This window comes from Macrobrachium rosenbergii, chromosome 5 (genome assembly GCF_040412425.1).
Source record: "Macrobrachium rosenbergii isolate ZJJX-2024 chromosome 5, ASM4041242v1, whole genome shotgun sequence".
In the NCBI taxonomy this organism is placed as follows: domain Eukaryota; kingdom Metazoa; phylum Arthropoda; class Malacostraca; order Decapoda; family Palaemonidae; genus Macrobrachium; species Macrobrachium rosenbergii.
Genome location: NC_089745.1, coordinates 31,316,746 through 31,332,989, shown reverse-complemented (window position 1 = coordinate 31,332,989; position 16,244 = coordinate 31,316,746). Strand labels below are relative to the sequence as shown.

Below are 16,244 nucleotides of genomic sequence, written 5' to 3'. Positions count from 1 at the left end.
ATTCTTATGAGACTAGAACAGATGGAGGACAAAATACCCGTTTCCTCCATTGTCCCAGATTTCAAAGGTTTTACTCAGACAGTTAACTTTCAGTGAAACAGCCTACCTAAGCCCCAAATTGGCCCAACAGTCATTGGTTTGTTCTGTTGCGACAACAGACAAGAAATTATATTCATTTACTATCTGTTGTTCTATCCCAGACTGTAGGAAGGAAAGTCATCTATAAGTCCTCCTTTCTAAGTTGCAACCTTGACATTGATTTTCTAAATCTAGCCTACCTTGCACCTCTTGCAGAAACTAGACCTCATCTGTCTGGCAATACCAGTCCGGATGAAAAGTGTGGTTCAGTTACCTCCACACTGAGAGCCTGGTTGAAATTTCAGTTAAAACAGTTAAAAATTTTGTGATGCACCTGTCAGAAGACAAGCTACTCACTACTACCACAGCTATGACATACAAGGTTGTGCTGTCAGAGCCCTTGCTCAGAAGTCTTTACCTCCTAGGTCCTTTGCATTCCAAAGACTGGCCTCTGCAAGGGCTCCCATCACCTGGTCCCTGATTAAGGTTCTTCACTCCTGTCATCTCCTAAATTCAAATGCAAATGCAACCCATATACTCCAAAAGGTGGGCTTCTTGACTGCCTTATATCAGTAGCTGTGATTAGTGAACTCGACTCTCTCAGGCAGGGGCAATGTTTCATCACCCTAGCTGTTGTCCCCTGGCCAGTCATTCCAAGCCAAGAATGAGGATCTTTTGAAGAGGAAATCCTCAGTTCTTCTACAGGAACTGAGTATTACAGATAAGACATTATGTCTGATCCATTCACTCCAGGATCACCTAGATGTCACAGCTAGCATTTCTCTGAGGGTCCTTTTTTTTTCTTACACCTTATGGGAAACAAGCTACTGCCCTTGCTGGGGCTGAGAATAATCTAGTGTCCTTAATAAAAAAAAGGTGGCCCCCAAAGGAATAAAAAAAAAAGGTGGGCCCCACTCCTTTGCTAAGTTGTATGATGTCCAGAACATGAGCACCTTGCTGGCTTTCTTCAGAACTTTCCTTTCAATTAAGTCTCCGAGTTTATGGGGTGGTCATAAGAAGCAGTGTTCCTCAAACTACTGCCATAGAGTGAGGAAGTCTGACCACAGTGTTTTTCAGTAGGTGTTTTGGTAAGTCTCAGCCCCATGGGCTCCTTTGCAGAAAATGAAAGGCCTCCATGATGTCTTTGGTACTTCTTTGACATTGCTGGGATGGAGCAGTTATTCTGCATCCCACTTCAGCATTATTAGGTCACTCACCTTGGAGCCATATAAGTAACAAATGTGTAGTTTCTTTCCCCCTCCTTCTTTATTGTTAATTTACAGCGGGCATCCTGGATAAAACAAGGTTGGTAATTGCTCAGATAACCATTTTTTTTCTCTGGGTCATTAGGAATCCTTTCTCTGGACCTAGGCCATTTTATAACATGTCATTTTCTATTCTGTGTTCATTTGAGGACAAATCAGCCAATGCACTGTCAAATAACAGAATTCGATGTAGGTAAAACTTATTTTGGTAGCCCCTGTAAGTCCTCAAACCCACCCTCTTTCAAAAACGTAAGGAAATCTGTTGTGGATGTTTTCTTTCACAGACCTGGTAAATAGTGGCAGAAATGTGCACTGTTGTGACATTTGTAGTAGAAGAAAGGTAAATACTAATACTTCGGGTAATCATCGTAAACGAGTAAAGAGCCTTCCTGCTTTGAGTCCTTTTATACTTCATCACTGTGCCAACAGGCGCTACTCTGAACCAAAACGACTTCTTGAGAGAATTCTTGATATTGGTTGGCCTGTCTTAAACAAAAAGCCCATGGTGGAACCAAATGGGTAAGGTTTTATATATATATATATATATATATATATATATATATATATATATATATATATATATATATATATATATATATATATATATATATATATATATATATTATACACACACATACATACATACATATATATATATTATATATACTGTATACATATATGTGTGTGTATGTGTATGTGTGTGTGTGTTACCTTCATAACATAGTAGTCTAAACTTCACCAAACTAAAAGGAAAATAGAATATAAGTTAGTCACCATACTAAAAGGAAAATGGAATATAATAAAAAGTTAATGGACATTGTAATTACATTTGAGCCCTTTCATTTCTGTATTAAACTAGATTACACCAACTTAATAATAGTGATCTCCTTTTAAAAATCAACCCAGCTGTATTCCCCCATTATTTGTAATTCTGGTGGGAAAGTGTTTCATACTTTCAGGGTGATGTGTTCATCAAAAGCTACCAGTCTTAAGATGTGATTCTGAAACACAATATTTCATTTATCTGTTGTTTGCATTTTTCCATACCAAGCTTTTCTATTGGAAGATTCTGATTCCTTATACATTACATCTGTTGCAAGAAAGGAAGTGAACGGGAATAGAGAATGAGTTGAATAAATAGGGGCAAGTTGAGTGCTTGGGGTGAGCAGGATTGGGTCTTTCCTTTCTACACTATTGTTGTTGTTACGCCTAACATCTGATAATAGCGAAGATTATAAGGCCAAAAGATAGCTAAACGAGACTGCTAGTACAACTTCTTGGTGAAAGTTCCTTTTAGTTGTTTTTTTTGTTGTATGCCTATACTGTAGTTTAAATCTCTATTATTATTAAATAGCTTATGATCATCATTACTTCATTATGCTTACAAATCATCTATCGAAGTAAAATATGTTCACTAATGTCGCAAGTAAAAGAGGGAAATTTTTTCAATTACTTTGGTGTTACCTAGCAAAATCTGTTATGATGACCATTTCCAGCACAGCTTCAGATTTGTATATTCATAATCCAACTGTGAAAAAAATTTTCTTATCTAATACAGCAATGTTTGTTTACAAAATGGCACAACATGAAATAAATGCAAGTGCAGCATTTTCCTTTATCACAAACTAAACCATAATTGTAAGACAGCAAAAATTCCTTATAACTAATATACTATCACATGATTATGAAACCTTAATAAGCCAAGTACTGATGCCTTTTAGTTATTTAAAAAGTTCATTACAAAAAATAATTACAAATGCATTTTGTATCATTATGTGCATGCTTTAGCTTAAGGAAGTTACAAATGAACTGTACCCTGTCAGTATTCTCTATTATGAAATTAGGCAATTAAAAATATAGTACACTAATTTTCATTACCAAGTAAATGTGTCAAGAGTCTTAACTGAATGTAATAATAATGGATTAGCTGGTGAGTACCACTCACTATGCATAGGTAGATAATATGCAATTATATCCCGGTATTATTGATACATCATACACTAGGTGTGTATGATGACAGAAAATAAGTTACAACTGCATAACAATAATAATGCACAAATGTTTCGTGCATCTTGATGCAGTACTCAAGAAATTTTGGCAGCCGTCATACAAAATCAGTTCTAGTCTAAAAATATTGCTTCTCCTTCGTTATTTTCATTAGGTAGAAGATTACACACCTTTATATTAATACAGTCACAGCCATTAGCAATCATCCTTCCTGTATCACAAAAATACATTCACTAATGGTGCAGCACCTTGTTTGGTTATTATAGTTAAATTAATACATGGTAGGCCTGGAATATCACCACTTAATAGTGTTCAAGGCATATTTCAAGGACCACACTTGAAAACTTATTATCTACATTATCTATTGCACTAAAATGACAGTTTTGAAGAGGATAAAGTTACAGGATATATGATTATGAGATTTATTTTTATTTACCCCTGATAAATACGATTTAGTCAGTTCCTCAAACGTTTAGCCTTATATGAAGCCTATGTGATTTGTTGTCATTCTTAATATAACTGATATCAAAATATTTCAAGAGAACCTTATGTTCATCATTCAAAGTGTTGTTACTTCTATCAAGTAATTGAAAAGATTTTTTGGCCTAAAGTAGCCTTTTGCTATACTGGGGTTTCTCTGTCTGATGATAATTGCGGTTTGCAGATAATTTGTGGAGTAGGTGATGTCTCTCTAGCATTCTGCCGCACAAGCGGTGTGAGTGGGCGGCTTCTTATTTCAGGATAGTGATTAACAGCATGGGGGTCTTCCAGTTCAGGTGTGATACTTGGTGAAGGACAGTTGGGAGTTGTGGTGCTGAGGGGAGGAGTTGAGAGAACTAAAGGAGAGGTTTCGGCATCATCTGCAGGGACCATCACAGTCCCGTCATGGGACCCTAAGGCACGATGCAGCTTGTGCTTTAATCTACGTAGTTTCTCTAGGGAGTTTGCTGAAAACTGCTCAGCCAAAGAGATAGTCTTCATTCCAGCTACAGCCCCTGGCAAATCTGGTAGTGATGCTTGGGGAATGTCTTCAACGTCAAAGTGTTCTTTTTGAGGTGAGTCTGGATTTGATGACTTTCTTATCAAGGTTTCATGGCCAAGATTCAGGGATCGAGGACGATCTCTCTTCAAGGGAGAGGAGTTGTTTGATGCTGATAGCTGTAAAAATAATATTCATTTAGGCGTTATTGTATGGGGTTTTCATGTATTTGATTTTTTCCCCTTATCAAGAGTAGACTTTCGTTTTGACTGTAATTTCAGTATCTTTTTAATAAACTGGTCTTAAAATCTATTTCAGTATTGAAGCTTTTTAAAAATTTTTATTATTTTAAGTATGCAGCAATTGTGTTTTTAATTTTCAATAACATGCCTTATTTAAGAAAAATAGGAATGCTTCACAACTATTGATAGGTTTAGTAGCCTTAATTTTCCTCAGATACATCCTGGTCCCCATTCATTAGAGAATGAAGAAATTAGCATAGCGTTGTTGATGACCATAGTTCTCTAATACCTCTGGGGATACATCATAGGAGTGAGGGGAAAGGAGTATATGGGCATCAAAAGTTTTGTAAGGGCGATGTCAGGTTGAAAGGCTGGATTAGTTTATGAGTGGTGAGATTGGGTTGTGACAGCAGGCTGCTCAGTTATTACTGAAATGAATAGGGATTAATAGTACTTTGCAGAAAATTAAGTAACGGCATCTTATAAAATATAAACCAAAATTATGAAAAGAAAGGGGTGCCTTCAGTCATATGCATTTCAAGCAAACATGAATAACACTTGTCTTTAAGAAAAGAGAAATGGATGATAAATGCTTCACTTCTGAAAACACCCAGCACGTTGTTCATGCGATAAACAGCAACATGAAAATTCACCAACATACCCTTCTGATAGGTGATAATTCTCTTGTTTCGTCTCCACTAAAAGCCTTTTCGCTCCTGAAGGAACTATTGTGCGTAAGGCCTAATGGCTTTTCAACGTTGCTATGTTTGGGAGATGTAGAAGTCGATGAACATTTCAGTGATGATGCCCTGTAGTTGTAGATTTTAGGATATTAAATGTACATCATGAACAGCTATGGTACTGTAAGCTCTACGGGCATAAGGGATGATTAAGCCATGCTTCTAGGATTGAGATCAATCTTTTTTTATTTTTTTTTTTTTTCTTTTAGTCTCTAGGAAGAGCCACTCGGTCCTTTTGTCTACATGAGTTAAACAAAACCTTAACTACTGTGGGTGTGAATTGTTAGTCATTTCCTACATGGCCTTTTTCCCTATGACGAGCGCAGTGAGCCAATGCAAAAACAGACGAGATTGTTAGTTGTTTTCAATAAGGCGAATGAAGTAAGCCATAACTGATGGATGTATATTCATTGCCACTTTCTATGAAGAAGCGAAGCGATCCGGTGACACGTGCCTAGCAGAGAAAAGCGAGTGAGGTATCTGTCACTAGTAGTAGGAGGAAAATGTGTGTATATATTTTGTATTTATATTAGTTGAGAGAATGGCAATAACTGTTATATATATATATTATATATATATATATATATATATATATATATATATATATATATATATATATATATATATATATATATATATATATATACATATAAATATGGAATCATATTAGAAGGCATTCAAGCAATTAATAATATTACAGAGGAAAACAGGAGGAGAGAGAGAGAGATTACAATAAAACAATGAAAATTTTTTATAGTAATGGTATGGAAAGAAAGAGGGTAAGGGTAATTTGAAACAAAATTTAGTTAAGAAAACCTTACAGAATTAGAAAGCAAAGTTCAGTTGTATTCAGTATGTACTGAAAATAATGACAATACAATTGTTACCCAAGTTCTTTGTGACAGAAAAACTCCTTCCAAATTTTTAGTTTCATCATTATCAGAATCATATTTACTTTTAAAATAGTCTGTTAACTATTATACCAACAATTTCGGGCATTTAAATGAAGAGAAGATGTTTTCTTACAAAATTTCAAAAACAAGGAGCAAATATTGGTTCAAAATAAAGTTCATCTTACCTGGAAAGTGAAGGATTATTATTTGATTTGTATGGTGAAAAGCTTGATGCTATGGACGGGGCTGCAGATTCTGAATCCGATGGTGGTGCACACACGACCTTACGAGCAGCGAGTGGCGATGATTGAATGTACACAACATCTAACTCTTCGGCACAATTGACCGCTTCTGGCACACCATCAACCCCGCCAGTTCCCCCTGTGGTGGTCAGTAATAACTTTGATTATGATGACACTGTCATGTTCTAAGTTTCAATGTGTCTTGACCACAAGAAAAGTACAATACTACATCCATTTCAAAATTATGCGAAAAATTAAGCTGGAAAATTAAGTGGTGAAATATTTGAAGCATGCTCACATCTCAATAGAGTAATTGGTTATGGGCTACCGATGAAAAAGAGCCCGTGCCAGCACAAAGCTGGCTTAATCAAGACTGAATCTAGAATATATATTTGGATATCAGTGCCATAGCCCTTCTCTTTCACGTTAAAGCAAATATGTATGTAAAGATATGTTGCATAATTATTTTATCTGGGATTGTCAGTTTCACTTTTATGTATTTTTTGTGATAATGCCTCAACTGAAATGCATAACAATGCCATTAATCATGTATTTAAGAATGTCAAGAAGAAAAGTATTTAAGAGTACAAAATGAATTTTAATAATACATAATTTCTGTACTGTACTGATGATAAAATTCTGTAAGAGAAAAGTTAAGAAAAAGGGCCTTCTTGGTTTCTTTTTTGACCGACTGCTGCTGCTCCTGTTTTCATCTTGGGTCAAAACCAGCTCAGTCTTTGAAATGTCATTCTATTTTCCTGACTGCGTTCCACATCTCTAGGCAGCTTCCTCTTTTGTAAAATCACTTCCCCAATGAACTCCAGTCAAGAACTTCAACATTTTTTAAACACCTTTTTCAGATTTACTCCATTAGTTTGTGAGCATATGTGTGTCTCAGATTGTTGCTCTTGTTTGTTAATGGAATATTCCTATTTACAAACAACCCAGCAATTTCTTTTGCTTTTCTCTCAATAACGTGCAACACTTCAGCGTGTTATCGAGGTAGGAGAAATTTTCTACCTTCTTAAAGTTCTTCCCATACAACATGAGTCTCTGTCTCCCTCTTTTAACCACTTCTTGTTCATATACTTTCGGGCATGTGAAATCCCATATATCATCTGCTATCACCGTTACACCTCTCACACGGCATCAAAATAGCCACTCCCTGGTTAAAAGTTACTCAACCATGTGTCACCATTTATTCTTTAGCTGCACATAATGCTCCAAGTATTTAACTGTTCTGAAAAGTTGTTCACCTTCTTTATCAAAATACACTGATACTCGTGTTTCCAGAGCTCATTCAGTAATGTACTTCTGTACTGAGAAACAAGACCATTGCCCTAAAAGTTAGGTCCACTAATAGCATTCTCTCCCTCTGTCTCTGTTCAACAATAACCAACCCATATTTAGGAGGCTGTAAGACTACTTTGAAGCTAGCAATTTGTCATTGTAACAAGTTTTCACCACAAGGTAACAGATATTTCTAATGTTATTAGAAATACATGTACTTTATTATATTAAGGCAGAAAAAAGCTTTGCAGTGCTTAATTTCCCATTAAAATGGAACTGCAAGCCTCAGAAGCAAGGAATACAGTACAAACATTTTATAAGAACTTGTGATGTTTTGCACCTATTTAGAACAAAGAAAATTGTGAAAGAAGAATTGGAATAGTAGGACAATTAAAAATGTTTAAATATCAATCTTAATACCATGTCCAAAACCTAAGTCCTTTTTGGAAGTGGTGCAAATACTGATAAAGCCAGGGAAGACTGAATTAAGAAAGCTATTTTCAGTAAGGTATGGTAAATCTTCTGATTAAAACTTTTCATTACTATTGCATGCCTTTAGGCCACTTGAAGAACTTACAAAGCAAAAGCTCATTACTGGCTTAATAAGCCTCCAGAAATCACACTTAAAATAATAATAAGCCATCAACATGCAGAAACTACAATAAAATGGTGCATATACACCTAAATATATTTATAATTATGTACATGAAATGAGTTGGAATTTATGCATGACATCGCTGCACTGTACATCACTTTCCAAAAAATTGTCTTATCTACAACGTAAAAATAAGCAGTTACTAAATATTAAACAGCTGCTGCTCTTTCTGAGAGCGGTCAAATTTTAGCAGTATGCATTAATTTTCACCAAATAATTAGCAAATAAAACCTGCTATACTTGTTCACTGAAAGCTGTTGTTACAACTTACTTTGTCATATAGGAGACTGTCTAGGCGTAGGAGATCGGTGGAGGGTAGGAGACCCTTCACATACTCCATCTTCATGTACCTGGAGCCTCTGGCTCAATCCATCCTCACCCTCAAAGCCGGCATCGTCTATTGGGTTAGTGTTAACAAAGTCAGCGACAGGATTTTATTATAAATCCTACCGTTGTTGGCACCTTGATAAACCCTTACCAAATGAACGCATTCTACTCATAGGTAGTGTAGCTTACCTTCCATGTATAATTAAGACTACATACTTGCCTTTTACTGAAGGACAAAATCATGATGAATTCATTTACAGTAATAAAAAAATTTCAGTGAAAGGTCTAAAAAATCTTTTGTGCTCTTCCATCATGAAGTGACCTAACAATAACCTGATCAGGAATATGGTAAGGGTGGTTTACATTTACTGGGTGAGTATCGCATCAAAAGATACAGTTGGCGTATTACTTGGTTTTGCATGCATACACTAACATCAGTTGAATGTATTGAAAAGTTTAGTACAGTAATAATGACAGTTAATAACTTGATAGATGCCTACTAAAGTTATTTCCTTTTTCTATGCTGCAAAATATGAAATATACTGTTCTTGAGGAATAAATTCATTCTGAACTACTATAAGGACAAAAAAAATAGCTTTCATTCTAATTTTCTACATTTACTAAATCAACTGCAGCTGAATGCCTGATGAAATATGCCACATTGTTACTCAGTGCATAGTTTGAAAATTTCATTTAATATATTTATAATCTATACTATTTTCATCTGTTAATACATTTACATATGTTTTTCATCACTTCACAACAAAACATTCCTTACCAGTGAAAGATGGTTTATAATTGTCTGTACTGTAAGAAACTACATCAGACTGACAAGATTTGTGTAACCATTTTTATTCCTTTGATTTTAAAGGAAGCTAGATAACTTACCTAGACTTCTACCTAACCAGGTTGTCTAGGCTCGGATTAAAGAGGCATAAGTGAGCATATCTGAGTTTCAGCATGCAAATGTAATCCACACTGGCCAAAATGCTAGGTAGGCCACATCACTAAAAACCTGTTGAGTTGTTGCCATTAAAATTATAGGACCATTCTAGTAATGACCAGTACACTTAATATTGTATCCCTTATGGAACTTGGCTTTTCTCTGTACCTTTTCCTATAACTTGGCCATTTGCAATACTAAATAAATCACACCTCACTTTTTAATATATTTCTCCCCTTTTACCCCATTTTATGGTGAGATCACTTATGAATGGCCACCAGTTTCAAACACTGCTGGGGTGTTACTAATGTTTACAATCTCCATGAAGGTTTTAACTCTACCAGTTCCTGTAAAAGTGCTGGTTCCATCAACGACTTGTTATGTTACACCCAACACCAACTTCCATAATCCAGCCTCCAATAATCAGTGTTTAACATCATATACCTTCATTGTCACCATTCCAAACCCAGTTATCCATGCATATTCCTCTGACCTCCTCTGTAATTCTCACTACAAGGCATGGGCAACTACTAAGCTTGGAAATCCTGTGTCCCCCTTTTATCTCTTTTGTTCTCTGGCATAATCAGATTTGAATTGTATTTGCTCCTCAAGTACCTTTTGTTTTGATCTAATCTGTATTGCTGAGAGTTGAGATAAATACCTTTACATAGGTCAAAGAACTGGGTGCTTAGAAATTTTTGCTCCTAATGGTTAGCCTGCAATAGTAATCAATTCAAAGTCCAAACTTTAATCCTTCACTCTTTGAGCTTTGACTAAATACTGTCAGTGATTCCCATAACAGTTAAATTAGCAGTTACAAATATTGTGATGGATGATAGATATGAAAATGATTACAAGCCGTGGCTTGGGGAATTTTTTAGTTTTTTTTTTATCTTTTTTACTAAAATTTTTACAAAAGTTCCAACAGGTTCCAAATAATTTGATGATACAGTAAAAATGTGGCATATTTTGAGTCAACTTCAACAAAAAAATATTTGAAAAAAAGTAAAAACAGCCTCAGTGCACCTGATTGTTTTACTACAAATAAAACTGATTATTTCGTTACTGTTATTTCTAATGGAACTACAGTATGACCAAAGAGAGATGGTAACTAGATGGCACGTTAACTACCAGAAAGAACCCTTTTTCTTTTTACTGTTTATGACAGTTAATGACATGAAAAACTACCATGCACTGGAGTAAAATCTGTTTTGATATTTCTCATTTCTTACACTTTATTACTGTCACTTACCCTTCAGTGATGGATTACTGTTAAATGCTAGTGTATCACGCTGATCAGTGAGCAAACAGTTCATGATAATTTTTGTTGAATCACAGCCGTTTTCTCTTGCACATTTTGATTGCTAGATACTGAGGGAAAATGTGCAAATGGATTCTGTTTTGCTGATATTAGCATGATTTTCTAATGTCAAATTTTGTGAGCGTTCTGTTATCCGAATTTCTTATAAATTACTAAGCATGAGCAGGCATTTGTACAATTTTTGTAGTACGGTCGAATTAAGCAGTTCTTGAAACTTTACATTTAATGATAAATACTGCATTGCATCCCTAACTGTACTATATGTATATACATATTATGTAATTGTGAGACAACACTTATGAAGCTTTATCTGGTGCGTGCCAATTAGTTCCATGCAGTAAAAAGCTGTGCATGCATATTGTAGAAGTACATGGACAAACCAATTTCAGTGAAACTTATACTTTTTTAGTTGACGAGAATTTAATTTTGCTACTATAAAGAAGAAATTTAAGCCATAAATAAAACTGTGTTATGCAAATAATTATAGTAATAATTAATATACAGGTATATTGTAAACTGATGTACAAGACGATAACTATGTGTTTGTCCTTGCACTTCATCTGGGTTTGCATGTTTGTTTTCATTTTATTTCCTCACAGCAAATCACCCCAAAACCTTTCAAGTATCTCCTCCAGTTGTTATCTGTAGGTTCATCTTGAAAAGCCACTTTAGTAAGGAAGTAAACTAACCTGAGGGTATAGTTGGAAGATGTGATGGTGTAGATGGCATTACGACTTTTTCTTGTTCCTCAATGACATCCTCAAAAGCTTCTTCATTCAGGGTTTGCAGTGCACCAAAGATCATTTGTTCCTCCATAGTCACCTGGTCCATTGATTATGTAATTAATTAGCTGAATTGCCCTTTCAGTTACTGTATTTCATTCAATGCAAAACATTTTTTACAACAGGGTCTCAAAATTCAAAGTTTCATTTTAAATAAGTACAGTAAATTAGTCTTCATGAGCTTAACTGAAAATTGAAGTATACAGTTCTGCTATATATATACAGTGGTATTAATAAAGCTCATTAAACACACTACTACTTATTTATAACTATTGTTCAGTTAATATATGAAGTTAACCCAAAATTTTAGGTCATCTAACCTTTATCATAAAATGTATAACTACTGTACTTCAACTCTGATGGTAAAGATTATGTTGGTATTGACTATAAAATGACTGCAGTATGGTTATAAAGTACTGTAAATGCAGCAGTGCATTAAAAGAGAATACTTGAAAATATGTACATAAATAGCAGATTTTTACACTGTACAAGTGCAGTGCCACCTTAAAAATTTTGCAAACACTTACACTTAATTTGCATGCACAAGGAGATATACTACATAATTACAATCTGATAGATGATGAAGTCTTAACTTCTAAATATAAGGAAATACTTCTTAAATAATATTTGGTAAATATTTTACAAAAAAAACTTGCAGAACGTTGTTCAAGTTATAAACTGATGCAAAGGTCATTACATGTATTTTATTCATCTACCCATAATGGTATGCACCTTGAATTCGGTGCTCCACTTTTTTTGTTAATTGCTCGGGCAAATATACATAATTCATTGTATATGAACTTGAAAAATTAAACTTTTAAAGTGAATTTTAAAACACTGCAGCAGATTTAATGAGAAATCTCATTTCAATGCCACAGTGTCTTACATGGGAAGTTACTCCCATTAATGCATATCAAAGATAATTCTTAAACAGCAAATGTTGATGTATACAGTAATCACTCAATTATCCAGATTAGTAGAGCCAAGGCCCTGTCGGATAAGGGCGAAATCCAGATAAGGGCAAGTAGAAAAATCTGTGGGTGTTCAAGGGCAAGTCCGTACCCTTCCTCACCTTACCTTCTTAGTACTGTATAACTGTAAACACTAAATATACACTTATAAACAACAACCAAAATACTTTTTATCATCGCAATATAAGAAAACCAATCATCAGTCATATGCGTTTAAGTAGGCTAGGTTAATGCTTACATTCTCAGAATCAGATGATTTTGGCCAAACGAAATAATTAGGAGAATAATTTTTTAGTTGCCAAAAGAAATGTGTTATTACTGGAATTATTATTTTTATTTTTGTTCTTAAGTGTAAAACGGGTATACAAAGGTAATCCCTCAAAGTCGCAAAACAGCCGTTTCCCTATTTGTTTGCTTACGCTGTACTCGATGCTGTTTATATCAGTTCTTTGGTAAGTGGGTAATAATAAGTGGCTGTTAATTACTGTATGTATTCGCGTACCATGAGACTTTTGAAGGCCTTATTTTTATGCTCATTTCCCTAATTTGAAGGGGGTCGCATCATACATGTGATATAAAATTAACGTGTGTATTGTATCTTTTCCATTGTTTATGTTTATAAGATGATTAGCTGATCGAGACTACTGTCTATGTTTTCCAAATCGGCTGATTGTGGTAAACTACCGAAGGAAAACAATGGATCTTTCAAAAAGTTTTGCTTTACTTCACTGGATCCAATAATATTGTATGTATTCTCATATTACTATTGTATCATGAAATACAAATATAGCGATCACGCACCCCATTAGCATTGTTTAGGTTTACAAGATGTTTAACTGTTCTAGACTAGGTAACCATCTATAATTTCAAAATCAGTTGATTAAGGCAAACTACCAAAGGATATTTTTACTTGCTAAAAGAAACAATTATTACTTGAACTACATTGTGTTATTTTAGCATACAAAGGTAAATAAACATATATTAAAGTAAAAACATGCATAAAATTATTAATAGACTATATAAATCCTCCGAAGTTGCTCTCCGTGTCCATATCGTTAAATAAGGCTTTGAATTCTTCATCACTAAGGCAGTCATCATACTGATCATCTTCCAAGTTTTTGATAATGTCATCCTCGTCTGCATTTTCGTATGAGGCAGCATCCTCACTTCCATCCAAAGCATTTGTTATTCCAAATTTTTTAATGCTTAACTATCAAATTTGTATCTATCTCAGTCCACGGTTCTTTCACCCACAAACACAGTAGAGGCAAATCCGGAGCTTTCGTCCTCTCCCCTTTCGTAAATGTTTTCTCCCCTTTCAACCTCCATTCATTCCATTCCTTTCGGATGTTGTCTTTAAATGGCTTATTAATGGGTACGTCGAAAGGTTGAACAACACTAGTCAAACCATCGGGAATAACTGCTATATCAGTGTTTGTCTCTCAAACAGCTTTTAAAACTGAGTCCACTAGATGTGACATAACATATCCCAAAGAAGTAAATTTTTTCTTGCTGTAAACCACCTGGCCTTTACGACCACTCTCTCTTTAGCCAGGTCTTGCAGCCATCATCGTTCATCCACCCTCTTTTGTGTATGTGGACAATGATACCATTTGGGAATTTTTGTTTAGGCATCAATTTCTGTTTAAAGATAACCATAGGAAAGTTTCATCCCATCTGCCATGCATATTACAACAATAGTAAAGTGTGTTCTTTCATGCCCAGTAGTTTTGATTACAGGCAGTCCCTGGTTAACGGCGGGCTCGGTTAACAGCGATTCGGTTTTATGGCACTTGTCTAGAGACGAAAATCTGCAATTTTCGGCGCCAAAAATCGCCAATTTCCGCTTATCTGCGCCGATAATTGGGTATTGGCATCGATACATACCTAACAGAGGTGCCAATGACCGAAAATTGGCGCTTTTCGGCGCCCATAAGCCCCGAAAATTGCCGATTTTCGGTTAGCAGCGATTTTCAGTTATCATCACACCCTCAGAAACGGAACCCCGCCGATAACCGGGGACTGCCTGTAAAATACTTTTCTCTCCAATTTTATTTACGGGTGAGTTTGCTGGCATATCGAAGTTTGGAGGAGTTTCATCCGTGTTGCCGATGCATGGTAATTTATAGTCATTAGCTTTGCAGTGCTTGATTACAAAGCATAGGAAATTACTGATTTTTTCCTCCAATTCTTTGGGTAGTTTTTGTTTAATTTTGGTTTTTCTTCTTAGAACAAAATTATACCTTTTCATAAACCAGTCAGTCTCCAGTTTATGACGGGAGTTCCATTCCGACACCGCATCGTAAGCCAAAAATTGTCGTAACCCAAAATATCATAGAAAATCTTAAGAAAACCTTACTTTCAATCCTTCGGTTATCTTGAAAACGATGTAACCTGCACTTTTATTGAGTTTTTCATAAAAAAAAAAAAACACCAAATTTTGACCATCCTGCCGTTTTGGAGCCATATTTCTTCCGTCGGATCAGCACCATTGGTGTCATAACCCCGGAACATGCATTGTAACCCGGGAAATAATTTTTGATTACTGTAATATATTTGAAGAGCGTCATAAGCTCGGAACGTCGTAAGCCAAGCCCATTGTAACCCGGGGACTGCCTACACCATCCTGCACTTGCTATAAACTCAGGAATGCCCATTTTCTTTGCTTATCGAATTGCATAAAGTCTTATATTAGATCGTGTTTTACTAAAACTATTTTCTCGGTTTTTGGACACCCATTTTGCCACTTTATCTTCCAAATGCAGCCATTTACATTCAGATCCACGATTTGCATGTTTATAAGGAGTTACCACTAATTTTTTTTTTGTTCTACAGCTTCGGACACAGCTTTCCCCTATGGCAAACAGCTTAGCAGCTTGAACATTGTTTGTTTTCTCAGCTTCAGCTACAACTTGCAGCTTAAATTTAGCAGTATATTTCACTGCCGAGCTTTTCTCCATAGCGAACAAGCGCATAATGTAAAAATACATCAGTCCTATTCTACTTAATGTCATTTGTAACATGACTTTGGTAATTGTTTACTATCATACATGGTTGAAATACAAGCAGAACAGTTGTTGATATCTGATTCGGTTGTTGATAGCAAAACGGCTGTTTCTCGTTCGGTTGGTTATGGCTGCATGCAAGGTCCTTCAAATAATCAGAATATATTTAAAGGACCTTTGTTGTTAAGCATTTATGCATTGAGTATAGCATTACTAATGATACTTTTATAATTTTCTTTTACTTTTTTAACGTATTTAACTAGAACATGGGATAAAGAGACGGAGGAAAAGAGGTTAGTATATTGTAATTTGGTCTCTCAAAAAAGGAACTCGCATGATACACGAGATACATGATAAAATAATTTTTTATGGGTGAAAATTTTTGGGTTGCACAATACGCGAGATCACGCTGTCACAAGAGTTTATATGGTATAAGATATGGTTATGAATTCTTACATAAATCTTAAGTTTGGTAATTCTGTTTGAAAACCTAGCCAAAGACAA

At 35.2% G+C, this 16,244-nt stretch overlaps 1 protein-coding gene across 13 annotated transcripts in view; it reads right to left on the bottom strand.

The window, feature by feature from the left end:
* Positions 1-3,157: 3,157 nt before the first annotated feature.
* Arms (Ankyrin repeat-rich membrane spanning) overlaps positions 3,158-16,244 on the bottom strand; it is a 761,760-nt gene continuing 748,673 nt past the window's right edge. For 12 of the 13 annotated variants that reach the window (XM_067103940.1, XM_067103937.1, XM_067103936.1 and 9 more), the window contains 4 exons: positions 11,672-11,804; positions 6,390-6,585; positions 5,233-5,380; positions 3,158-4,508 (listed from right to left, as the gene is read on the bottom strand). In XM_067103940.1, the coding sequence (XP_066960041.1) occupies positions 3,972-4,508; positions 5,233-5,380; positions 6,390-6,585; positions 11,672-11,804 (1,014 nt within the window). In that variant the 3' untranslated portion in view covers positions 3,158-3,971. Of the gene's footprint in view, positions 4,509-5,232; positions 5,381-6,389; positions 6,586-8,662; positions 8,789-11,671; positions 11,805-16,244 lie in introns of all 13 variants that reach the window. The other variant, XR_010853062.1, reaches the window with a different exon arrangement.